At 38.2% G+C, this 26,682-nt stretch overlaps 2 protein-coding genes across 11 annotated transcripts in view; one reads left to right on the forward strand and one right to left on the reverse strand.

The window, feature by feature from the left end:
- The first annotated feature begins 4,519 nt into the window (after window positions 1–4,519).
- On the forward strand, window positions 4,520–11,164 carry LOC114173061 (PKS-NRPS hybrid synthetase CHGG_01239-like). 9 transcript variants are annotated; one of them, XM_028057270.1, is made up of 7 exons: window positions 4,520–4,719; window positions 4,853–4,909; window positions 7,605–7,708; window positions 7,771–8,966; window positions 9,122–10,280; window positions 10,367–10,565; window positions 10,719–11,164. In XM_028057270.1, the coding sequence occupies exons 3-6, from the start codon at window positions 7,646–7,648 to the stop codon at window positions 10,514–10,516; spliced, it is 2,568 nt and encodes an 855-aa protein (XP_027913071.1). In that variant the 5' UTR covers window positions 4,520–4,719; window positions 4,853–4,909; window positions 7,605–7,645; the 3' UTR covers window positions 10,517–10,565; window positions 10,719–11,164. The 9 variants fall into 9 exon arrangements, with proteins under 9 accessions (XP_027913071.1, XP_027913074.1, XP_027913076.1 ...); XM_028057273.1 differs by having other exon boundaries at window positions 7,611–7,708; XM_028057278.1 differs by having other exon boundaries at window positions 4,521–4,909; window positions 7,771–8,613; window positions 8,719–8,966.
- A 1,673-nt stretch (window positions 11,165–12,837) lies between these two features.
- Window positions 12,838–26,682, reverse strand: part of LOC114173350 — a 28,980-nt gene continuing 15,135 nt past the window's right edge. For both annotated transcript variants that reach the window (XM_028057676.1, XM_028057675.1), the window contains 4 exons: window positions 26,371–26,627; window positions 14,652–14,768; window positions 14,078–14,129; window positions 12,838–13,423 (listed from right to left, as the gene is read on the reverse strand). In XM_028057676.1, the coding sequence (XP_027913477.1) occupies window positions 13,008–13,423; window positions 14,078–14,129; window positions 14,652–14,768; window positions 26,371–26,627 (842 nt within the window). In that variant the 3' untranslated portion in view covers window positions 12,838–13,007. The remainder of the gene's footprint in view (window positions 13,424–14,077; window positions 14,130–14,651; window positions 14,769–26,370; window positions 26,628–26,682) is intronic.

Raw genomic sequence — 26,682 nt, forward strand, 5'->3', positions numbered from 1 at the left:
CAGAAGGGACTCCATAGATCAAGTCAGCAAAGACTCTTAAAAAGTCAAATATCAGATTAGTGAATTAATGAAAGCGTACCTTCAATTGTTGGGGTTCACGTGTATTTATAGAGTCATTAATTATGTTATTCTTTTCTTATGTGTTGTGCCTTCTTTATTATTTTGGGCTAATGTTCAGGGTTTTAAATGGGTCTAGGCCAAGCCCAAGTCCCATGTTAGTGAGTTGATACTGGAGACCTCGCTGTAATTTCTTAAGTTTAGGGTTAGCGGCTCTTCCTTATGCACTATTTTTCAGAGTAGGCAGCCTAAGCCGTTATGTGTGTTGTCTTGTTAAGTTAGCCATCTGTCTATTCTTTTTATAATAGGGCTAGATGTGGGCGGTTCAAACCGAGTAGTTAGCTAGGTTTGCCTAGGTATAGTACACCAGTCCCCCAGCATTTGGCGGGATAAGTCACGTCGAAGGTTACATGCTGTCAGCTTGAAACAGGTGGTTAACCATACCAGCATTGGTGCTATAGGTTCAATACTGTTGGTATCGCGCAGCGGAATGTTTGAGCGTGCAGACAAAAACTAAGAGGAGGGTGAATTGGGTTCTTAATAAAAATTGTGCTTTTAATATTTTCCCTTTTTGTATCAAAGATCAATTAAAAATCTTTCCTTTATTTTAATAAACACAATAAAATAAAGAGAGTAGAGAAGAGAAAATTGCACAAAGTATTTATACTGGTTCGGATCAAAAGACCCTACGTCCAGTTGTTAATCTTTCAAAAACGAGATTAACTAAATCACTAAAATAAACCAAACTTACAATCAATGATAAGAAAGATTAGGGTTTAGAAAACACCTCTCTTGAATCACACAAGAGATGAAGACACCTCCCTTGAAATCCACAAGGGATGAAAACACCTTCCTTGAATCACACAAGGAATGAACACCTCCTTTGAATCCCACAAAGGATGATCGGCTTCTCCTAGCAACAGCAGCAGCACTCAATCCCTCAAGATCCCACTTGATGAAAGTTATCGCTCTACCCACACTAGGTTTTTCAAAGCCTTCCCACAAAGAGTTCTCAAGTACTCAGACTTCTCTAACTTCTGTTTTTTTACAATGGAAGCCAACCACTCTATTTATAGAGGCCTATTTAGAAATTAGGTTAAGAATATGAAAGGTTAAGTCACAACTGCCATAGATAATCGATTATCATAAGTGATAATCGATTATTCCATAACAGTTTCTGAAAAACATTGTTTCGTACTGATAATCGATTATCCTCTGAAATAATCGATTATTTCATAGCAGTTTCTGAAAAATTTAAAAGAAAACTTATGATAATCGATTATCATAAGTGATAATCGATTATCACAGTGCGTTTTGTAAAAATAAGAATTTTCTCTCAGTGTTTTGTTGTTTGGGTTCTGCCTTTTGACTCTTGACCTACTATTTTAACTATCTTAAATAATGTACACATATTACAAGACTTTAAACAACTAAACTCTTAAGTCTTCAATTAATCTCTTGAATCGAAGCATTCTTTTAAGTCTTCAACATTTTCCATGCATCATCATCAAGTCTTCCATACTTCTTCATAAGTCATCATCATCATCAAAATTCCTTATTAGAGGAAGATGTTCATCTTCTTCTTTTTGTCAACAAATACATCCGTCCGCCAATCTTTGGCAAGATAAGTCATGTTGGAGGTTGCATGTTGTTAGCTTGAAACGGATGGTTAACCATACCGGCATAGATAAGTCATGTTGAAGGTTGCATGTTTGTTCTAATAATTTTTGCAAGAAAAAAATGCTTCTTTCTTGGTACTCTTAGGGGGTATGGTAGTCCCCTAGTTTTGAGAAGTAAGAACGTCGCTAAGATGTCTCAGAAGTGATGGGAGTAGGTGAAGAGACGCTAGTTGTCAAGGGTCTCACTAGAGGGGGGCAACCAATTTATATTCGTGACGCTTCACATTTGTTGTGATGTTTCACATTCACATTGTTTAGACAAGAAAACTTTATGGATGCGTGGATGTTCTTATAAATAGACGTTGAGAATGGGATTTGTTTATTCTGCTTCATTTGCTAAAGTCTGAGAAAAGTAACTCGATTGCTTTTGTAATTTGTCCGATATATTCTTGTTTATGTCGCCATCCTAAAAATACTCTAAAGGTATGTCTAGCGATAGTGATAGTGTGTCGTCATCTGATTCGGGTAGTGGGAGTGGAAGGTCAGGGGATGAGGGTAGTGGCCAACTGGCCGGTGAGGGGGAGATTCAAAAACTTGTTAGTGAAAAACCAACACGGCAAGTGCACCGGTCGCACATAGCAAGTAATAAGTATGTTATCGTTCTCTCCCAAGGGACTTGTGCAACACATGATAACTCTGGCAATTCACGACTCAATTAGATACAAAGTTTACACAAACAATATGGAAACTCTTTTTGTATTTTATGAAACAGTTGGTGTGCAACAAGAAATTAACATAGTGTATTTACAATTTGTCAAGATTAGACTTCAACCATTTCATTCTCATGCATTCTAAATCTCAATTCCATATTCATGTTAAAATCAATTCACAAGAATACTCAAATCCTATTCCTAGAGCCTTTGAGCCTATGATTACTCATCAAGTTTCAATTCCTTTAATCCTCAACAAGTGAAATCATGCATTAGTTTCAAGAATCTAAGATTACTAATGAACCAAGTTCTATTCCTAGATACAAGCATCCATTAGGTATTTAATTTCAAATCTAGATTCTAAAGATGTTTCCCAACACCTTAAGAATCACAAATCAAGCATGGGAACAATCCACATCAAGCATTAAGCAAGGAAATCAAATACTAACATGAATTGGAAAAGCATATAAATTAACAACACAATTTTACACAAGAATTCAATGTTTTACATCTAATCTCAACAAATAGAAATTGCTCTCCATGGTGGAGAACCTAGGGTTTTACAAAATTGAAGAATAGGGAAGAAATTGGAACCATAAAGTAGAAACAATCCCTCTCCCAAGGTTCTTGAATATTTCTCCATGGTTCAATTGCGCCTCCCATTCGCATCTCCGCCTTCAATTTTGTAGCCTATCATCCTCTCCAACCCAAAAGGGGTAAAACCTCCATGGATGAAGAAGGAAACCCAAGAAGAAGGGAGAGTTTCCCAACACCCCTAATAGCCTCAAAGAGTCTCTCCCAAGCACCCAAGGTGTTTCTATTCGTGAAAAATGAGGAATCCCCTAATACTCTCGTAGAAACATGATTAAATAACCATATTCGCGTAGTGGGGTCGATATTCTCGCCCAACAGCTTCACATTAGCCCAGTGAGGCCTAAAATCGACGTTCTCGGACATGCAACTCGTTGGGCAAGCCATATTTTCGCCCAGCGACTCAAATACTGCAGTTTTGGTCTGTCATTTTCGCCCAGCGAGCTACCAGCTCGCCCAGCGAGTGACCCTGGCGCCCAATGGTCATTTTTTGGCCTTCCAAGGTTGGTCCAAGGCAGTATATACATATAGGTGAGTCCTTTCTCGATGTTTGCAATGCTGGACTTGATCTCGGTGCCCCTCGACATGGGTATTTGTGTAAAAGTCAATCTTTCATGTCCAATCATGTTTCCTTGAGTTTCAACTTGTTTTCCTCCACCAGAATTGCTTCCTATTGTTTTATTTCACACACTCATAATAGAGATTAGAAGTAAAAAAACATAAAACAACTAAAATACGAAACAATGCAAAAACAACATAAACTAGAGGATTAAATAAGATAAAAGTTAGGTAGGAGTTGATTTTATTCACAAAACTTAACATCAATAAAAGGTAAAAAACAACGTTATCAAGATTCCAATGGAGGTGACTGTTGAAACGAGAGAGGATCCGACGGAGGAGATAGCCAAGAGCAGCTTGTCGACAAAGACCGGGTATGAGTGGGTAGCTGCAGATGTGCAAACCCAATACTATCTTTTTAGATAGTCGTGCATACTGGATGCCAGGTTGAACTGTGTTCCTATTCTTGAAAGGGGTGCTCGGCGGAGCATGGTGTCCATGGAAAGAGTGAGCGACATTGATTGCGTTTGTCACAGCCGATGAGTCAACAATTATGCGGGGTAGGCCAAACATTTCAGTCCGCATTTAAAATGCGGGATGAGGTGGGCCGGTCCGCATTGTGCAGACCAAATGCGGGTCGGGCCTAAACAGGGCGAGCTAACCCGCATTGCCACCCCTAATTAAAAGTTTATAATTTGAGGAAAACTTTCAAATCAAAAAAAAAAAACACATATTCATCCTATATTTTACTGTTTATAGTTTTATTTTCTAAATTTTTAAGCCAAACATATTTAATTAGTTAACTGCAACATTCAACATTTTAAAATAAAATAAAAAATGAGAAATAATTAAAAGTTAAATGAAAAAAATTATGAGAAATAATAATAATAAGCAGAAATTAAGAATTTCACAAACATAATGAAAAAAAGAGAAAGAATACATACATGAAAACTTGCTTTTTTTAATCAGGATAATGATTCATATGTTAATCTCCTCTAACAAAGGGAGGAGGGTTTGGTTGTATCAAGAAGTAGGGTTTGTGTTGCAAAGCGTATGAAAGAGACGGGAAGGGAAAGAGAGGCATCAAGGCATCAAAGGTAGCATACACAGTGGAGTAACTTGTGGCCTTCAATCTATACAATCCCGATATTCTTCCAGATCTCAGAAACTAAGTCAACGACGGGGTTCCTTCTCCCTCTGTTTTCTCTATGTCCAATTCGCTTCTTGTTTCACTTTTTCCTAAATCCAAGCAAGACCAGGGTTTCCCGCAATGCACGTCTATGTCAAAGCCAAATAACATTTTCTTTCTATTGATAGGGTTCATCGCAAACATACAGCCTGGATGCCAATCTCCGCCTTCTTCGCCTTTCGCAGGTACTTATCATCTTTTCATCTCAATGAAACTTCTTAATTGATTAATTGTGAGTTGCCAGTGATAGTTTGATAATCGATTGCTACATCTTGGACCTGAGAAAATGAGTTCCCAGATTGTGACCCGCATATTGGTCAAGGTGTGGTTATTCGTTTCCGTGTTGGCTGTGACTGTTGTTTTCAGACTGACTGCGAGCAATTGGTTGCATTTCTTTTGGCGTATCTATCTGCAATGAACACCTTAAAATGGTTTCTGAGCTCGAGATTGTAATTATCACTGTTGTTTAGCCTAGTCCACTTTCTGCTGGCAACATACTTATACTAAAACAACACATGCTTCACTTCCCTTTGATGTGTTGACCAACTAGTTTTATAAATTAGACATTAGTAGGGTCAGTTTTAATTTGTCTGAAAGCATGGAGGGTCTATAATCTGGACGCCAAGTAATTAAGTGATGACATCAATTATAAAAGGCACTGATACATGGTGTTTTCTATACCCAATAATAAACTTGAAATTAATAATTTAGATGTTTTTTGGGTGTTCTAAAGCACTGAAAATTGTATTTTATGATGTTGAGAAAAGTTGGAAAGGAGAAAGAAGTGGCCAAGGAAAAGGTTCAAAAGTATGATGTAAAAATTAGATTAGATTTTGTCATGTGGACAAATATAATATGATTATACTTATGCATGTCAATAACATAATTTGTTGTTGGGAGAGTTATAACAGGACACTTGTGGCCTTGTTTTTGGGGCTTTGTTTATGAACTTTTGTTGCGAGGTTAGAGGTGATGTGTTAATGGTAAGTACTAGAGAGAAACAAAAGGGAAAGAGTGTATGATCCAAAACATGTTTGGTTGAACTAACATTAAAATAATGATGGAACCAAACCACACTAAAATGGGGCTCTGCTGAAATAGAGTGAAACGAGAGGGATTTCATAATTAAGATGCCACACAACCTGGGGTGGGTATAACAATAGAATATATATATATATATATATATATATATATATATATATATATATATATATATATGAAGCTACAATTGAAACAATTGGAACAAAAAATGATACTGGCTGTAGGAATATAGAGGGTGAAATGTAGGAGAGAGGAGAGCTGAATCACTTAAGGTCAACATAACAAAAGAGGGCAACAACTCCAGGTGAGTTGTTTGCTGCCAATGGCTGTTCTGTTTTGCCCCTCTGATCCAGTATATGTAATTAACGTTACTAGCTTTAGTTAATTACTGTTAACTGGTAGTGATATCTGGCCAGCTGTACATGACACCATTATCAATGAGATACATGTTAATCCGGGCTCACCCTGCCATAACCATGTTGTTCCACTTAATTGGAAAACAGATTGAGTAATAATTGAAGTATAAACTATAAAGTCATACAAGTACATATTAACAGAATAGACTACACACAGACCTGGACATCTTTATTTCTTTTTTCTCTATAACTATTGAAAAGAGAAAAGGAAGCGGGAGAGAAATAACTTATTTCAACTCAATCTAGTATGCTTGATGTCTTTTTCTTTATTTTAGTCTTACAGGAGGGAAATGTAGTTGTGGAAAACACTCTTAATTGCAAATTATACGACCTCTATTAGAAATTTGATGGTTGTGATCAATCATTTATCTCTTTTCCTTCTTGTAGCTTTGTTAGTATGATTATTTTTTTCTGATCATAGGTTGTACTCTATAAAGCTGAATTCTATACTAATGATGGTGGAAACCTTTTTGGAGCAAATTAAATTGCTTCTTAAATAGGTTGCCTAACATAGTTTCTGTATTGGAGGTGGACTCCGCAGACTGTGAATTGCCTCACTTTAAAGGTTTCTCTGCGTGATGTGTGTTGAAGTGTCACCTCTATTAAATTCCATCCATTATGTTTAGCTTCTCAAAGTGGAAGATTGGGAATGGGGAAATCGAGTTGTTATATTTTGTGAATGTGTTGTTGCCGACTTATTATATTTATGTTTAAATGTCTAAAGTGCTAAGTCTCACATTAACTAGCTGTAAATTTTGGCAATCTGGTTTGATATTATATAAAGATGTGGATGTAATTGTGTTATTGATATTAACATAAAGTAAGCCTTCTTTCTTAAATGTTATCTGCCTTTGATATGTTGTGATGTTCCTTTGTCACCTTTTTTCAGCTGTCATGTCATTCTCTGTCAACTGGTTGTGTTTCTTCCTCTGTTGATTGGTGCATTTCGTAACTGACATTTCCAATCTTGTTAAATTTGGCATGCAGGCAGATTCCATATATTTTATGATAGCATTATTAATCATAGGAAGCTTGCTATAAATTTTTTGATTGCTAGTTCAATTCCACATTTTTAAACTTCTCTATAGTGACAAATTTATCAATTTTACATAGTGGACAGTGCTTTCTCAAGACACAATTTTTATTTCACATTCTATTGTAGGACAAATTAATTTGTTTTGTTAAGTGTCATCTGCTTATTCTTTTTAATATAGGTGGGAATCAAATTCTTTCTCTCTTCCCCTTTTTATTGCACTTTTTTTATAATGAGCTGCATGGGGTGGGCTAGTTTCTAAATAGACCCTAAATCGGCATGTTCTCTTTATGTTAATATTTTCAAATATAAATTTCTTTGACAACTTTTGCTATAGCTTTTTAAGATGTTACAGTTTTATCTTTAATTTTTACTTTTATTTGTCGCCAGAGGTAGAAGACCGTGTTGATAAGATGTCTAAGTAGGTGAATATGCAAATTGTTGGAGCAACAAATATGTCTGTTGATTGTAGTGATGCATTTAACACTACAGAGGTAACTGAACATTAAATTATTTTTGTTAAGTTATTGCCTTGTTAAATTATTTCTATTTGCAGGTTTTTCCTTCTCGAGATGTAATGTTAAATTGGGCTCGAGATGTTGCAAAAGAGAATGGATTTGTCCTTATTATTTTGAGATCAGAGACATCTACAAAATCTACAAGAACTACAAGACGTAATCAAAGGAAGACATTTGTAATTTTGGGTTGCGATAGAAGTGGAAAATATAGAGGACCATACAAGAATGCGTTATCCCGAAAGGTAAATGGTACTAGAAAATGCGAGTGTCCCTTCAGGTTAAGAGGAAAAGCTTTGAAAAAGGCCGAAGGATGGATTGTTAAGGTAATGTGTGGTTGTCACAATCATGAATTAGAGGAAACATTAGTGGGTCATCCATATGCAGGTCGGTTGAGTGCTGAAGAGAAGTCTTTGGTTGATGATATGACAAAGAACATGATGAAGCCAAAAGATATACTATTGACATTGAAAGATTATAACATGGATAATGTCACTACTATCAAGCAGATTTACAATGCTCGACAGGCTTATCGATCCTCTCAAAAAGGTTTAGAAATGCAATACCTTCTGAAGTTATTGGAACGTGAGCAGTACGTGTACTGGTATAGAAAGGTGGATGATTCCAATGTTATCAGAGATATGTTCTGGACACATCCAGATGCCATTAAACTTCTGGGTGCTTTCAACACTGTCCTGATAATTGATAGTATTTATACAACCACTAGGTATCCATTGCCACTGCTTGAGATTGTTGGCGTTACTTCTACAGAGTTAACATTCTCTGTGGCTTTTGCTTTTGTGGAGTCTGAGCGAGCTGACAACTTCACTTGGGCACTACAAAAGTTAAGAGGCCTGATTGTTAAAGACGAAGACATACCTCAGGTGATTGTGACTAACAGAGACATTTCTTTGATGAATGCAGTGCAAGTTGTCTTTCCGAGCTCTTCTAATTTGTTATGTCGGTTTCATATCAACAACAACGTGAAGACCAAATGCTTGTCAATAGTCCATCCAAAGGAGAAACAAGACTTGGTGATGGATGCATGGGATGTTGTTGTGAATTCTTCTAACGAGAGTGAATACATGCAACGTCTGGCATTATTTGAAAAAGTTTGCTCAGCTTTTCCTAATTTTGGTGAATATGTGAAAAATATGTGGCTGATTCCGTACAAGGAAAAGTTTGTCGCTTCATGGACAAATCAGGTGATGCATTTGGGTAACACAACAACCATTAGGTATGCCTAAACTTCTATTTTAATAATTCATCATGAAAAATACATTAAAGGTATACTAATTATTAATTTAGTTCTTAGTATCTTTGTTTTGTCAAGACTATTATAATTATTAATCTACTTATTATGTTAAATATTATTAGTGTTTTACCTGACAGGGTTGAGGCAACAAATTGTAAGTTAAAGAATTTGCTTCAAGATAGCAAGGAAGATATGTGTAGTTATTGGGATGCTATGAATGACATGATTACTTTGCAACTCGCAGAGATTAAGTGGTCGTTTGAGAAAAGCATAAATGTAGTTGATCATATGCATAATAATACTTCATTATACATCAATCTGCAAGGACTTGTATCAAGGAGTGCATTGAGTCATATTACTGACGAGTATGACCGAGTTAAGGCTGTTGGTACTGATAGTTCTAAATGTTGTTGCATAGTTAGAACTACACATGGTCTTCCTTGTGCATGTGAACTTGCTAGGTACAGTACAATGTGTCATCCTATTCCCTTGGAGGCAATTCATGTTCATTGGAAGAAGTTAAACTTTGACCGAGGAATGAATGACAAGGAGTCTGAGTTATCGTTGCAACCTGAATTGGATGCTTTGCTCAAGAGATTTCAGGAACTTGATTGTGCTGGGAAAATTATTCTAAAGGCTAAGTTGTATGAACTAGCATTTCCTGATACAATTTCAAAGTGTCCAACTCCCACAGTGGTAAGAATAAAGGGTGCTCCAGGGTCAAAAAGAGACAGATCAATTCATTCTGATCTTTCACATCGGGAGCATGTTGACGCAATGCGTCCTGTGCATAGTGGCACTTCATCTTGCCCTTCATCTCATCAACTGGTCCATGAGTCTAAACGAAGAAGGGTTCTGTCAATGATGGACCAATTTCCAATTCAGATCCATCCGTTTATTGAAGAAATTATTGATGTGAAAGCAGATTCAAATTGTGGTTATCGGGCTGTTGCAGCTCAACTTGGTATGGGTGAGGAATCATGGGCTTTAGTTCGTCAGGATTTGATTAGAGAGCTTCAACAGTGGCAAGATATGTACGCTAAACTCTTCGGTAGCAATGACCGAGTGGCTGAACTGAGGCAATCTTTGTATGTTGACAAGGAGACGTCTATTAAAAAGTGGATGACCATACCAGATATGGGTTATGTAATTGCCTCAAGATACAACGTGGTTCTAGTTGCTTTATCGTTGAAGGAGTCCATGACATTTTTCCCACTTAGAGGACGGCCACCACTATCTCAGTCAAGGCACCGCCTTATTGCCATTGGGTTGGTGCATGATTGTCACTTTGTACAGGTTTGATGTGATTAATTTTATTTGAAATTAAATCATTAATTTAATTTAAGTTGCTGACTTTGTTTTATATTGACTAACATATATAGGTTGCTTTGAAGGCTGGGTCTGCAATACCTCCCACTGCTTTGCAGTGGTCGAGATACTGCAGTGCTGAATCTCGTTCTTGGGAAACTTCATATGTTAATCGTATGGAACATTTTAGGTCATTGTTTCCACAAAAAAAAATGATTATGTAAATGTTTTTGGGGACTAATTAACGTCAAATTCGCCACTAGTAACCTCCAGGTTAGGTTTCGTTTCCCTGCGACATGAAATGTCTTTTAATTTACTTTTCCCCGACCATAACTCATTAATTTGTTATCTGTACTGACTATACAAATTAATTGTTTCATGCGTAAGAGTGACATCACATGGAAACATTTTGTTCCTGTTGTGCAGATCACAGACTAATTATTACAAAAGAGGCGTTGGTAGGATATCTTAAGAAATGTAAGGGTTTTGGTACATATGTTTGGGCATATTAAGGAAGAGTTTCAGTATAGAAGAAAGCCCTTAGATTTCTGAGGATATCCTAGACTTGTTCATAATACAAAGCATGTATTGAATGCCACAGCATCGAGTGCCGTCCAATCTGCAGAAGTACAGAATAGATGAAAAGCAAGCCAATTTTTATAACTTGGAAACAACTTTGAAAGCCTTTTATTTTTTTTGTACAAAGGGCAATGGAATACACTATTTAAAGTTATCAATTTTTCTATGATGATTCTACAATGATAATGTGCTTGAGATTGTATCTAGCACTTTATTTTAGCTAATTACATATACTTCAGGTGGCAACACACTTCGCAAAACATTATTCGTTACTGCTCGTAGAGCTAGAGAAATGATCTGCAGATAGAAATACTCTTACCTTGTGTTTGGATGGAGCATTTCAACAATGCTAAGAAATTGAAATGTTTTGCATTTGAATTGCTTGCAATTAAATTTTCTTCATTTTCTAAATAACTTGTTTGGATAAAGAAATTAAAATACTTTACATTTCAATTTCTTGTTTGGAAAAAACAATTGAATTTGGGAACGGGTTCGACGACTCAGATGGACCGAGCTAACCCACCCGACTACCCAACCAAATTGGTCTGACCGACGACGCAGACAGGCCAGGCCGACCGGAAAACCTAGACAGACTGGGTCGATCCGATAATCCAGACAAGCTTGACGGCCTATACCTGTCGGTCATGCCTGTCAAGTTCATCAACCTGGCCTGACACGACCTAGCCTAACTTGGCCTGTTTGGGTCATTGGCCCGACTTGGCCCCACTAGGTCATCAAATCAACTAAACCCATCTGGGTTGTCGGGCCCGTTTGTGTCATCGGATTCAACCCAACCTGGTTTGTCTGGGTCGTTGGGCCAGCTCGACACATCTTAGTCGTTAGGCTCGTCCGAACGGTGTGGGTTGTCAAGCTTGACCGACCTGTTTGAGTTGTCAAGCCTGCCCGACCCGTATGTGACATCAGGTTACCCGATCCGTCTAGGTCATTGGGCTTGCCCGACCCGTCTAGATTGTTGGGCCTGCTTGACCCGTTGTCAAGTTGGTATGATCCGTCTGGATCGTATGGCTAGCTCAACTTGTCATGGTTATGAGGTTGAGTGAGAAGAATTTCAAATTCCACCTTTTTTTAGGGTATTTGAATTTCTTCTAATTTAGCTAATTGAAATACTTCAAAAAAATGCATACATTTTAAATGCTTTTTAATTTCTCTATCCAAACAAAGCATTTCATTACAAAGAATTTCAAATTCTTCAAATAAATGAATCACCCTCTTGAATTGTCTCATCCAAACACACCCTTAGTTTTATCACCTAGATATTGGATCACTTTTAAGTTTTAATTCATATTAAAGTATGGTGGTCCTAAGCCCTTCTAGACGGTCTAATACAGCAGACCAATTATGAGTTTTATGATAACAAATACTATGACTAGTTTGAATAAGAGTCTATTATCTAACTATTCTAACGTGTGTTTTGTTACAGCTGAGAAATTTATAAATCGTCCAATGATATTGCCAGTCACGAGACGTTCTAATAGACCCTATATGCACAATATGAATTTAAATTATATTAAGTGATAAATTGTGATAAAATATTCTAAAATGATCTATCCAAATAGTTTAAAAGCAAATTTAAATTTGAGTAGTAATCTAAGTTTTTAAATACCTATTGAATTGCATTATTTTAGAAAATATAGATCTTAAGATATCAATTTTATCATTCCTATATTATCTATCATAAGGTACGAGAAGATAATATTCTAAAATGATAATATTATTCTAAAATTTATCAGAAGTGATAAATTGTGATAAAATATTCTAAAATGGTCTATCCAAATATTTTAAAATCAACTTTAAATTACACAATCCAAATTATATATAATACATATAATGAGTAATCTAAGTTTTTAAATACCTTTTGAATTGCATTTGTTAGAAAATATAGATTTTAAGATATCAATTTTATCATTCCGATCATAAGGTACGAGAAGATAATATAGAGTCTCTATTAGAGACGCAGGAAACAATTGCATACCATGAAAGGCACAAGGTACAATGCGCTAAATTCAAAAAATAGACGAACCAACATAAGCTGTCCAAAAGCACTATATATAGCACGAAAAATATATTTGAGAAAAAAGAAATCTATGCTGAGGTCAAACATTGAATACAGAACCATCATTTGCATGATGCATGATGTTTCGAAAACTCCCAAGAAGACTGTTTAGTATCTGATAAAGGCACCCTCAAATTCAACACATGCCTTAACCATTTAATCCTGTTGACAAGTTCTTCCAAGTCTATGATTGCAGCTTCTATAGTATTGGAAGACATGGAATTAAGACAGAGACTTCTGTCGCTTCTCTTTGCGGGATACTCATTATATATACCATTGATGCTAGGTATTTCCAAATTCTCAACTGACGAATCCATGATGTGTAAACTTGAAACATTATCAGACTCGTCAATCTCCATACCATTTCTAGCACTGTTGCTTTGATTTCTCCTTGCTATGGATCTATCCGGATAGTCTTTCAAATTTAAAGATGAAGAATGCAACCTTACTGTATGCCGACCAATCTCATCCGTTACATCTGTAGCATGCCCACGAAACCCCAGGAAATAACAAAAAGGTTATACCGCAATGTTAGTAGTTATAGAACAATCTAAAATGGACAACAATAATAATGAAACCAGAAGACCAAGTTGTAAACGGGAACATGACAATTGTAGAGAAGGTTCCAAAGAGACAATGGAGGCTGTAACATTGATAACTGTCACATGCTTACCGGAGAAGTGAAGTCTGGAATGATATCAGAATTGGGGAAATAAAGAAACAAAAACCAGGCAAAGGTTGAGCAAGGCAAGGAACGGAAGGGATTGGGGCAAGTAATATTCAGATTTGTGCCTGAACTCCATAGTTATTTTCCATTTTGTCTTAACGGAGAGGTATCTCTGCTAGTGAGGAGCTTGGTATACATGTATTCCTTTCCTAATTTGCTTTAGTTTTATAAGGTACAACAGAAGGACAAAACAGGTCTTTAACAAAATAGTTTGAATTTCTGAATCCAAAACAAAATAGACCAATAACGATTACTTTAAGAAGCATGTATAAATGAGGACACTACACCATTTAACAAACAGCCAGAGAAGGGAGGAAAGGCTATCCAAATTAATTTTCAATTCAGAAAGCTTAGTTTTCATTCAAATGCAAAGAATCAAAAAAAGTATATCTTTGATAGTGCTACCTGAATTTGCTGGATTGATTATACGAGCACAAGGCTGCCTGCATTCATCACCCTGCAATTTTGGCAAGGAAGTTAATTATTCGCTGATAGAATAAAGAGAATACTAACATAAAGTTTGTATTTCTCATCTAAATAAATGATGAGCATAATACAATATTATATAGACTCCTAGGAGGTGCAGTCAACAACACTACTAATAGAATTCTTAGAAACTATATTCTAGAAGATCCTATTTATAACTCTTATTGTATCAAGTATGATTCAGGAAAATATAATCTATATTTCCGCAATATGTTTGAATTTACAATACAAAAATGCAATCAACAATGCATCAAAAAGAATTTGGAGACTAAAAAATGACATTTTCCACTATAAGCAAAAAATATCATATAATTTACGAATGTATTTAGTTTTTGCATAAATTTTAATATGTACAAGGACAAGTCAAATTGTTGGATTATCAGTAGAAGTGGCATAAACAAAATCTAACCAGAGAAAATTATCCATTTGAGAAATTAATTTATTAATTTATAAATACAAAGAGAAGTCAAAGTGTAGGATTAAGAGTACATACCACAGGTATAGGCACAGACCAACCTTTTTCAGGACACCAATCCAAAGTTGGGCGCAAATCCTTGCTTAATGCTTCATAAGATAACCCTTCACCCAGTGGGGGAGGTAGCAAGTTAATCTAGAAAGACACATACTATGTGTGAATTTAAGATGCTCACATAATACTAAAGTACATCCAAACAAGTATTGTTCAATAAACATGATACAAAGGAAAAGTTCATTAAAGAAGAAAAAGGCGTTAAACAAGGCACAAAGATGCTCACCTTGTGTGTGACATTGCCAAAATTGGCAGCAAAATGATAACAGCAACTACTAAATGAACCAAAATAGATGACGGAAAAATTGAGATAATAGATTGAACGGCCTTAAATAAAGTATTTTAAACTAGGCAAAATGGATCGAACAAAGTCAATGTTCAGTCGAAAATACTATATATATATACATAAATTATTGGTCTCTAAATCCATTTTAATGGTTCCACCTATAAATTTCTTGGTCTCTAAATCCATGAACAACCTTCATTTGATCTACTCTACATACTAGCTTTATCATAAATCTTCTCCACACAAGCCAATCTACTAAGGCATGTTCCTACCAACAAACTTCCTAAGCATAGGTGCCACTTCAACTTTTTCTTTTCAACAAATTCATCTTCCGTAGCATGGCTGCTTAGCATACAAAATATTTCAATCAATCATGCACTGAATTTGTTCTTTCGTTGGGTTTTTCCCACCTAACAACCAGTTCACAAACACCAGAGGTCTTAGTAGTACAGTAAAATATTACCCAACGCTTGAATGATATCCTTTTGTCACTTAGCACTCAAAACCCTACTCCATTTCATCCATCTAGCATCAATCCTACGATTTACATGTAAATCTATTTCGTTGTTGTTTCGAATGATAAACTCTAGAAATTTTAAGAGTTGTGGAAAAAATTGTTCTTTGCTCTACCTCTAAATCTGGGTATGATAGACATCTACACATATCAATCAGAATCTGTTGGAGATCAACACATATCTACTAGAATCTGTTAGTATACTATAGTTGACTACAGTTGACTTGTATAGGTTACTTTTGTTTTATACAGATGTAGGTCACTTTTAATGGTGTTTTTTTTTTCTACTTGTAATGTACATGATAGGTTATTTGATTAAAGCCTGATTTCGTAACTCACACTCACACCATTTGGGTACTCTTTTTATTGATTCGAAAACAGCCCAAAAACAGTACACGATCTGGGGGTAATGTTCCCCTCCTCACAGGACACTATGGATCCCTCCCCTAGCAAAACAACCTTGTTCTCAAGGTTGAAGTCTGGGAATTGATATTTAATGGTGGCGATATCCTCCCATGTTGTTGTCTCAGGCCCTCCATCCTTCCATTGAATCAGAACTTGGTGCATTGGCTCCCTTGGGTCTGACTGCCGAATACTCCTTCTCTAACACCTTGTTAGGGAGACAAACTGAAGATCTTCCGTAAAGCTCCCCTGGCAACTCCTTTTGCACCTGTTATGCCCGTACTGCTTGTTTCAACTGCGACACATGGAAGGCATGGTGGATCCGTGCAATCTCAGGCAATTGCAGACAAAAGGTCACTGGTCCAACTTGTCGCAGCACCAGAAAAGGTCCATGATATCGGGCTGATAGTTTAGGATGAAGCCTTGAGGGCATTGAGACTTGTCTATGAGGCCGAATCTTCAAAAACACCCAGTCCCCAACCTTAATTGGTGATGGCTTCCTATGTTGATTAGAAATGAAAATTGAGTTGTTTAAGGGCTTCATCCTAGTCATCAACTCTTGGCTGCTCCTTGGAAGCTAGTATTATACCAATACTCTGCCCATGGAATGAACAAAGACCACGTTTTAGGTTGCTCAGAATTGAAACATCTTAGATATATTTCTAGGGTTCTATTTAAAACCTCTGTTTGGCCATCTGACTCAGAATGGTAAGTTGTGCTCATGTTGAACTTAGTACCCTGTAGCCAAAATAACTCTTTCCAATATAGGCTCAAGAAGGTAGGATCTCTACCGCTGACAATGGGGGCTAGGATTCCATGCAATTTAACAACCTTTTACAAAAATTTCAGCTACGGTTTGGGCTGTATAAGGGTGTTTGATTGGTATAAAATGGCTGTATTTGCTCAACCTATCCACTACTACCAAGATAGTATCATATCCATGGGATTTGGGGAGATTGACTATGAGGTCTAAAGTGACATCTTCCCACACCTTGTTAGGTATGGGTAGAGGTTGTGACATCCCTTGGGGTGAAGAGGACAAATAGTTATGTTATTGGCAAAACAAACAATTTGCTACAAACTCCGCTACCATCTTCTTCATGCCAATCCAATAGAGTGATTTGCCAATTCTCCTGTATGTTTGAAAAACTCCTGAATGTCCCCTTGTAGGAGTTGTGTGGTGTTCTGTCAGCAGCTTAGGAATCTAGGGAGAGGTGGCTGATATCACTGGTCTGCCTTTGTGATGCAGGAGACCATGCTCCAGGATGTATTGGCCATGTGACTCAAGGGTTGGCCATCAGATCTTCTATAATTTTCTGTAAAACAATATTCCCCTTAACCTCCTCTGTGATAGATTGAAAGTCCTGTCAGAAAGGTTTGGACAACACACACATCTCCTTGTCCTGTCACATTTTGTAGCCTCTTGGAGAGTGCATCTGCCACTCTATTTGAAGCACCCGTGTTATAGACAATATCAAACTTGTACTCCAATAACTTGGCTAACCAATTTTGCTGATTCTAAGTCGTTATCCTTTGTTCTAGGAGATACCTTAAGCTCCTTTGATATATATAAACCGTGAACCTCTCTCCAAACAAATAAGGCCTCCAATGTTGGATAGCCAACACCAAAGCCATCAACTCCTTCTCATAAATGGACTTTGCAAGAGATGTATCCGACAAGGCCTTGATGTAAAACGTGATTGGCCTTTTATTCTGGGATAACACTGCCCCAATCCCATTACTTGACGCATCACATTCAATGGTAAAAGGCTGGCTGAAATCTGGCAGTACCAGAACTGGTGCAGTAGTCATGACTTGTTTCAATCTTTGTAGTTCCTCCATACTCTGCTTATTCCACTCAAACTTTCCCCTTTTTCAGCAAGTTGGTTAAGGGCTTGGCTATTTTCCCATAATCCTGTATAAAGCGCCTACAATAACGCAACCCCTTAAAGCCTTGATTGTCTTAGGTGTGGGCCACTGATATATGGCTGCTAGCTTCTCGGAATCCATCTCAGCCCCTTCGTATGAAATAACATGGCATAAATACCTCACTTCTTGCTTCCCAAATTCACATTTCTTTCTATTTGCAAAAAATTGTTGCTGCTGTAGCATTCCCAGCACTTGTTTGAAATGGGTTATATGCTTCTCCCATGATTTGCTGTTAATGCATTTCCCATCAAAGAACAGCAACACACACTTCCTCAAGAACGCTTGTAAAATGGTGTTCATGGCACATTGGAATGATGCTACGGAATTGGTTAGCCTAAAAGGCATAACCAAAAATTCGTAATGCCCATGGTGAGTGCGAAATGTAGTCTTCGGAATATCAGCCTCATTCATTCGGATTTGATGATAGCTCGCTTTGAGATCCACCTTTGAAAAAAATTTGGCTCTGTGTAATTCATCCAATAACTCCTCAATAACTAGTATAAAGAATTTATCCGAATTTGTGGCCTTGTTTAGAGCTCGGTAATCTAAGTAAAATTTCCAACTCCCATCCTTCTTTCTAACTAAGATCATTGGGCTCGAATACGAGTTGTTACTAGGCATGATTATACCCGTTTTGAGCATCTTAGAAACTTACTTTCTATCTCTAATTTCCGTAAGTGAGGGTACCTGTATGGCCTCACATTAACTGGATTTTCCCCAGCCTTAATGGTTATTTTGTGATCCATCTCTCATCGTGGTGGCAGCTCTACCATCTCCTGGAAAATTCCCTTATACTCCTCCACCACTCCCTTTAGCTCAAGTTGCTGTTTAGGAGTCAACTCACTTTCTAATCTCTCGCCATTATCACCCTTTGTTACTCCTAGTTCCCACACCAATGACACTAATTCTATCTCTATTTCTTTCAGCAAAGCCTGAGGTGTGACCATTTCTTTTGTGAGTAGGATCCCCTTTTACTTGAATCTGCTGACCCTCTACCATAAAACTCATGGTTAAATCTGTTGACCTTTACTTCTCCTAAGGATGCCAACCACGTCACTCCTAGGATTAAATCTACCCCTCCCAGTTCGAAGAGGAAGAATGTTTCCCTCACTTTATATCCTTCCCGTTGCACTTCTATCCCATTAAAAAACCAACTCGTTTTCTTCTTACAGCCATCTCCCAATTTAACACAGTATGGTGGTGTGCCCTCCACCTGCAAGCCTAACTCAGACGCTAGATTTGTGGAAACAAAATTGCAGTTGGTTCCACTACCTATCAAGATTAGGACTCTTCTCCCCCTAACCCATCCTTGTAGCTTCATTGCATTAGTTTGAGTCAACTCCATCCTTAACATGATTGGGTGTGTTGAAGAACCCACATCAACTAGAGATAAGGCCACATTACACTATAAAGAGGGTGCAAATCTCACCATACAAGTCAGCTTTGCATGATTAAGTTAGATTTAAAATCCACTTTCTTTACAATAAACAGATCAATATGGGATTTCCAACATACTCCCTCATGGAGAGAATTGAACAGTTAAGCATGGGAATAGATATTTATGGATGGTCCTATTAAAAACTAATAGTAGGTGGCCAGATAAGTCCAACGACATGTGCTAGCATAGCCTCTAATACCATATAAGTAAAGCGGACAATAATTTTGCCTAACATAACCTCACAAAATCAATTAACTTGCAAAATAAGGTTTGCATCCACTCATACTATAATTTCAGCAGTCAACCTAGGATCTCCAACACTAATAACTAAATACTGATGGAATTTAGTGGGTTTCCTCTAACTTTCAAAGATTAAACCTTAAATCACTTCAAGGACTGTGATTGGGCCACTCTGCTCCAACACTACAATGGTTGCAACAACCACAATTTCAAAACACAACACAATGAAATTGCTATTGTACTATATTATTGCTACAACAACTATTGACTACCTAGATTGGTTCCCTAATGGAACTTTTACGGATCTATGTGTCAGAACCTTCCACGTCACTTCTCTTCCACTTTGTTGCTCTTTTTATCTCTTCTCTTCCACTTTGTTGCTCTTTTTATCTCCCAGCCGCAGTTTGCCATTTCTTCTCTTGGTCTCTTTTGTTCAAGTTCTTGGTCTTCTTTCTCCACCTTGCTTTTTCTGCACTTGAGACTGAGACTTTAAAATATATAAGTAGTGGACAACTGTACCACTCTCCTCCTCTTCTATTTATAATGAAGCAAGTACATATGAAAAGACTACTCTAAGATACTAGGCATGATTACATGCAACAGTAGATACGGCAGTAGATAGTTTCCCACACTCAACACCCTACACATAGGGTTAATGATACAATAGGTAATAATTCTAACACTCCCCCTCAAGCTGGAGCATACAAATTGTATGAACCAAGCTTGGAACAAATGAACTCAATCCGAGGTCCCCTTAATGACTTGGTCAACACATCTGCAAGTTGGTCATTTGACCCAACGAACTCAGTACAAATTTCCTTGGTCATCAATTTTTCTCAAACAAAGTGGCAGTCAATTTCTATGTGTTTAGTTCTCTCATGAAACACTGGATTTGATGCAATGTGGAGAGCAGCCTAGTTGTCACAGTACATCTTCATGGTCTGAATTTCATAGAAGTTAAGCTCTCGAAGAAATTGCTTTACCCATATGAGTTCACACGTGAGAGACGCCATTGCCCGATATTCAGCTTCAGCGGTGGATCGAGCCACTACATTTTGCTTCTTACTTTTCCAAGAGATAACATTTCCACCAAGGAGGACACAATATCCCGTAGTAGAGCGTCTGTCAATAGGAGAGCCTGCCCAATCAGCATCACAGTACCCAGAGATTTGAACATTTCCTTTATCTTCATATAGCAAACCTTGTCCTGGAGCCTTCTTGAGGTACCTTAAAATACGGATGATGGCATTCCAATGTCCAAGACATGGAGTCTGCATAAATTGGCTAACAATTCCAACTGCGAAAGATAGATCAGGCCTCGTAATAGTGAGATAAATTAACTTTCCAACGAGCCTCCTATATCTCTCTGGATCGGAGAATAATTTGCCTTCTTCTATTGTTAACTTCTGATTTGGGTTCATAGGACTCTCTACTGGTCTGCAGTCAATCATACATGTTTCTTGTAATATATCAAGAGCCTATTTCCTTTGAGAGATTACAACTCCATCTTTTGACTGAGCTACTTCAATGCCCAAGAAGTATTTGAGGCTTCCGAGATCCTTGGTTTGAAAATGTTTACACAAGTGCTCCTTCAGTTGAGATATTCCAGTAGTATCATTTCCTGTAATAAAATATCATCAACATATACTATTAGGTAGACACATTTCCCAGGAGAGGTGTGTTTATAAAAGACTGAGTGATCTGCCTCACTGCGTCTTAATAACCCAAATTTCTGAACAATGGAGCTGAATTTTCCAAACCAAGCTCGTGGTGATTGTTTGAGGCCATATAAAGATCGATGTAATTTGCATACCATACCAAACTCCCCCTGAGCAACAAACCCAGGAGGTTGCTCCATGTAAACTTCCTCCTCAAGATCACCATGAAGGAAGGCATTTTTGATATCCAATTGATGAAGCGGCCAGTGACGAATTGCTGGCATGGCAAAGAAGAGGCGAATAGTAGTCATCTTGGCCACGGGAGAGAAGGTATCACAATAGTCAAGGCCATAAACCTGAGTGTACCCTTTTGCAACCAATCGGGCTTTGAGTCGATCAACCTAACCATCGGGGCCAACTTTAATTGCATACACCCATCGACAACCAACAGCTTTCTTACCCGAAGGGAGGGGCACGAGCTCCCAAGTATGATTGCTTTCAAGAGCCCGCATCTCTGCAATCATGGCTTGTCGCCATCCAGAATGATCAAGTGCTTCATTCACATTTTTGGGAATAACAACAGAAGACACTGAGGATAAAAGTGAACAATAGGAATGCGATAATCGGTGATAGCTAAGAAAATTATAAATGGGATGTGGATTTCGAGAGGAACGAGTACCTTTTCTGAGAGCAATGGGCCAACCTGAATCACCTTCACCAGGAGTCGTGGGATCAAGAGACGAGGGAGAAGAATCTGAAGTAGGGGATTCACCATGTTCTTGAACAACTGGACTATTCGTCGGCGTCCTGTGTTGGAGAGAATCAATAGGTGGAGATGATGGCTCAGGAGGACTTTGGTCGAGACTCGGAGGGACAGGGACATTGGAAATATTGTACTCAACCACGGGAATAGGAAGAACCTGCTGTATGACATGGACATCTTGAACAGATGGAGAGAAGTAAGGGGTCTGTTCAAAAAATGTAACATTGGCAGACATGTAATATTTCTTGGTTTCAGGAGAGTAACATCGATACCCTTTTTGAAGTCGTGAATAGACCAAGAAAACACATTTGAGAGAGCGAGCAGAGAGCTTGTCTAACCCGGGAGACATGTCATGAACAAAACATACACAACCAAAAACTCTAGGAGAAGTGTGAAAGAGAGGATTTTCTGGAAACAGAATGGAGAAAGGGACCTTATGATTGAGAGAGTTAGATGGCATCCGATTAATAAGAAAACCTGCAGTTAAGATGGCATCTCCCCAGTGATGGACAGGAACATTGGCACTAAGCAAAAGGGTACGAGCAGTTTCAACTAAGTGTCTATTTTTTCTTTCTGCTATACCATTTTGTTGTGGCATATGAGGACAAGTAGACTGGTGCAGGATACCATGGGAACTCAAAACATTAGAAAGAGCAGACGAAAAATACTCTTTGGCATTGTCACTTCTTAAGATTTTAATTACTTGACCAAATTGATTCTTGATTTCATTCAAAAAGGATGTGAAGAGGGATAATAATTCAGAACGATCTCTCATAAGATAAACCCAAGTACATCTCGAATATTCATCAATGAAAGTAACAAAATACCTAAAGCCAAAAGATGAGACACGACTAGGTCCCCAAATATCGGAATGGATGACAGAAAAACTAGAAGTACACTTTGATTGAGACCTTTTAGGAAAGGTAGATCTAACATGTTTTCCTAGTTGACATGACTCACATTCTAAAGTCTGGAGACGACTACGTTCAGGAAACATTTTCTTTAACTTGGACAGGTGAGGGTGACCAAGCCGATCATGTAACATTTTAGGATTGGGAGCTGCAACACATGACACACGTGGACGAGATCCAAAATGGTATACTCCGCCCGCTTCATATCCTTCTTCAATCTGTCTCCCCGAGCCACGCTCCTGTATAACAAAAGATTTGTTATCGAAGGTTACAGAGCAATTCAATGTTTTGGTTAACTGACTTAAGGAAATTAAATTGAAAGGACAATTGGGGACAAAAAGGACAGATTTTAGATTTAAGGACGGAGATAAGATGGCTTGACCGACTCCCTTTGAGGATGTTTTAGAACCATTTGCGAGGGTTATAAAATGAGATTTTTCTTGGAATGAAATGGTTGAGAACAAGGAGGTATGACCAGAAATGTGATCAGAAGCACCAGAGTCAATTACCCATGAATTGTGACCTTCCATGGATTGAGAGATGCAAACAGTTGATGTACTTGGAGCTTGAGATGACTGTGCCAAGCTGTTGGATTTGAGGCGTTGGTACTCTTGATATTCGTCCTCAGTGAACTTGGAGTCAGTAGTCTCTGCCTGGGAGACATTGGCTGTTTTGGCAGGAAATCCATGTAAAGTGTAACAGTTTTCTTGGGTATGACCCATCCTTTTACAATACGTACACTGAGGACGCCCACGACCTCCACGTCCACCTCCTCTAGTTCCACGACCTCCTCTTCCTCGGGTGGCGACCATGACAGATGGTTCCATTACAACAAGAGTTTCTGTAGTTTGAAGAGTTGGAACACGTATCATGCGGGAGATCAAAGTTTCCATGGAAGGAACCTCATGAGAGGTCAAAAGCTGATCTCGGATATGATTAAAGTCTGGGTGTATAGCGCGGAGGATCATTACCATATAGTACTTGTCAAGCTTTTTCTTCATTTCATCTAGAGAGTCGACTTCCAAGAACATTCGAAGTTCTTCCACAGCAGCTTGAGCGTCATTCATGAATGACATCATATCATGGTTAGTCATTTTCATAGATGCCAACTTGTTCGCCGAATCATAGAGGCGTTGAATATCATTTGCATAGATATTCTGAGTTCGCTTCCAAAACGAGTGGCAAGTTTTGAAGGCCCGTAGAGACATCAAAAGTCGTGGTTCCACCGACTGCCACAATAGAGCACATAGTTGGAAATCTGCTTGTTTCCACTGTTCAGCTTTTTCAGAAGGTACGTGGCTGCCATCTTTCTCAAGGTGTTCGTGGTGTCCTTGACCGAGAAACCACATCTCGACGGCAGCGGACCAAGATAAGTAATTTTGGCCATTTAGTTTCTCGGACGTGATGCAGGGGCTTCCGGAGAATGAAATAGCACTCCCAGTACCTCCAGTGGCCATGATATGATCAAGAGAATAAACAAAAACAGAAAGGATCTCGGAAAACAGTGAAACAGTGACGATTTTCGAATTTGAAGGTGTCGATTTCCACAAGAGGTGCTATTGGACTTCACCGGAATAGAGATTTAAGGGTCAAAACGGGTAGAGGAGGCTCCGGCGACGGCGACTGAGGTGGCGTGACGACGAACTGGTGACTGGAAGGCGGCGCGTGGGCGGCAGGCGCCTGGCTGCAGCGAACAGAGTCGACGCGCGTGGAGGCGCGTGGCGACGGCGCTGCCTGCGACACTGGCGGGGTTGGCTATCGCGCGGAGAGGCGGTTCAGATCCGGTGGTTTCCTGACGGAACTGCGTCGGTGGACGGCGGCGGACGGCGGTGGACGGTGGCGGACGGCGGCGGACAGTGGCGGACAGCGGCGGAGGACTGCAGACAGTGGCGGACAGTGTTGAAATGTTGTTTGACAGTGTTGGGTAGTTCAGAAACGAGGTTAAACGAACTTGGACAGCCGCGGACAGCGGCGGTGACTAACGTCGATCGACCGCGGACAGCGGTGACTGAGACTTTAAAATATATGAGTAGTGGACAACTGTACCAACTCTCCTCTTCTATTTATAATGAAGCAAGTACATATGAAAAGACTACTCTAAGATACTAGGCATGATTACATGCAACGGCAGTAGATAGTTTCCCACACTCAACACCCTACACATAGGGTTAATGATACAATAGGTAATAATTCTAACATCTGCCATTACTATTCTACCATTACTATTCTACCATCGCCAGCCGCCATGCAAAAAGTGGTCGCCATGGGTCACCTCGAAAAACCCATTTCGCCATAGCCTTGTGGCAGTAGGTTGGGAAACCATTACCGGTTTCTGCCATGGCACCACCGTGGCCGAAATTTGATAACACTACTAGGATGGCGTCAAAGACTTGTCAAAAGATTGAATTATCTCAATCACTAGACTAGATATCACATTTGCAATTAGTATGGTAATTCAATTCATAAATGCTCTTTGTGATAGATGTTGGGATGTTGCCATGTATATTCTTTGATACATAAAGAATGCTCCAAATCATATATATGAGTACAAAGGCGATACCAAGATCATTTATTACTGATGTTGATTGGGTAGGATCACCATTATCAGATAGCAGGTCTAGTTATGGTTATTTTGTTCTACTTGAAGGAAATTTGATCTTATGGAGAAGTACAAAATACAATTGCTAGATCTAGTGTTGAAGTCAAATACTATTTTATGGTAGCAATTGCATTTGAGATGACATGCCATAGGTAACTTCAACAATTACAATTTAGAGATACTTATGAGGCTAAATTGATTTGACACCAAACACCATACACATTGCATCTAATCTAATCTTCCATGCACAAACCAAACACCTAGAGATATATTATTGTTTGTTAGAGAAAATATGCTTTTAGGAGAACACCGACTTTGTTAGTTCCACTTATCAACTAGCAAACATTTGACAAAATATCTCACAATTCTTGAGTCGACTACTTTTACAACAAGCTTGGCTCATGATAATATATGCTAAAAAGAGTGAGTGTAAAAGATCTTATTAGATATTTGTAAATAGGAAAACTTTTAATAAGGATCTTTTTAGATTTCTTCCATGTATTCCTTATTTTCCTTTCTTGCAATTGGCAACCTATAAATCTAATATGGAATAATAATTGTTGTTGAGCCAACCAAGCATCTATTATAAGGCTATTAATGAGTCTCCAAAATCCGATCATGCAAACTTTATGAGATGCCCACTTAGCATGAAAGAGTATGTTAAGATCCATTATTAACTAGCGGTACGACTAAAATAATGTACATAAGTAGGGGTCAACCCTCTCTATATGAGTTGGCTTTCGAAGTTAAGTTAGGCCTCAACGTAAACTAGAATAAAAGGAGACGTAATTGAGGAGAAAATCTAAAGTGTAAAATCTATTGCATAAATAGGGCAAAACTCGGAAATAGTGACAAATAATTTCTACTCTTGCAGTTATACCTCGAAAAAAATACAAATAAGATATTGAATAATACAACACAACTTGAAGACAAATAGTATTACCTGCACTTTATCATTCCCCAATAATTTAGTCACACTTCCAGACCAATAGCAACCATCGGTATACCAATCTACCAAATCCCCAACTTTCCATGTGTTGTTAACAATAACAGTCACTTCTGACCTGCCATTCACATCAGGCTTTCCACTTTCCCGAGAGAAAGTAGGGAATGAAGGTCGCAACATCAATTCCTTGTTCAAGCCCTTTGACTTGCCAATATTACTTAGAGGCTTTTGATACAACTTGATCCAACTTGGCTCTACAAACAAGTAATGCAATAATTGTAACTTCAAATGAATTATTACCACTTCCAA

This window comes from Vigna unguiculata, chromosome 2 (assembly GCF_004118075.2).
Source record: "Vigna unguiculata cultivar IT97K-499-35 chromosome 2, ASM411807v1, whole genome shotgun sequence".
NCBI classification, from domain to species: domain Eukaryota; kingdom Viridiplantae; phylum Streptophyta; class Magnoliopsida; order Fabales; family Fabaceae; genus Vigna; species Vigna unguiculata.

Coding starts and splice junctions, on each gene's coding strand:
- LOC114173061 (XM_028057270.1), top strand. CDS start 7,646: ATGCAAATTGTTGGAGCAACAAATATGTCTGTTGATTGTAGTGATGCA. Junction 8,967..9,121: donor GGTAACACAACAACCATTAG/GTATGCCTAAAC, acceptor TTTACCTGACAG/GGTTGAGGCAACAAATTGTA. Junction 10,281..10,366: donor ATGATTGTCACTTTGTACAG/GTTTGATGTGAT, acceptor TAACATATATAG/GTTGCTTTGAAGGCTGGGTC.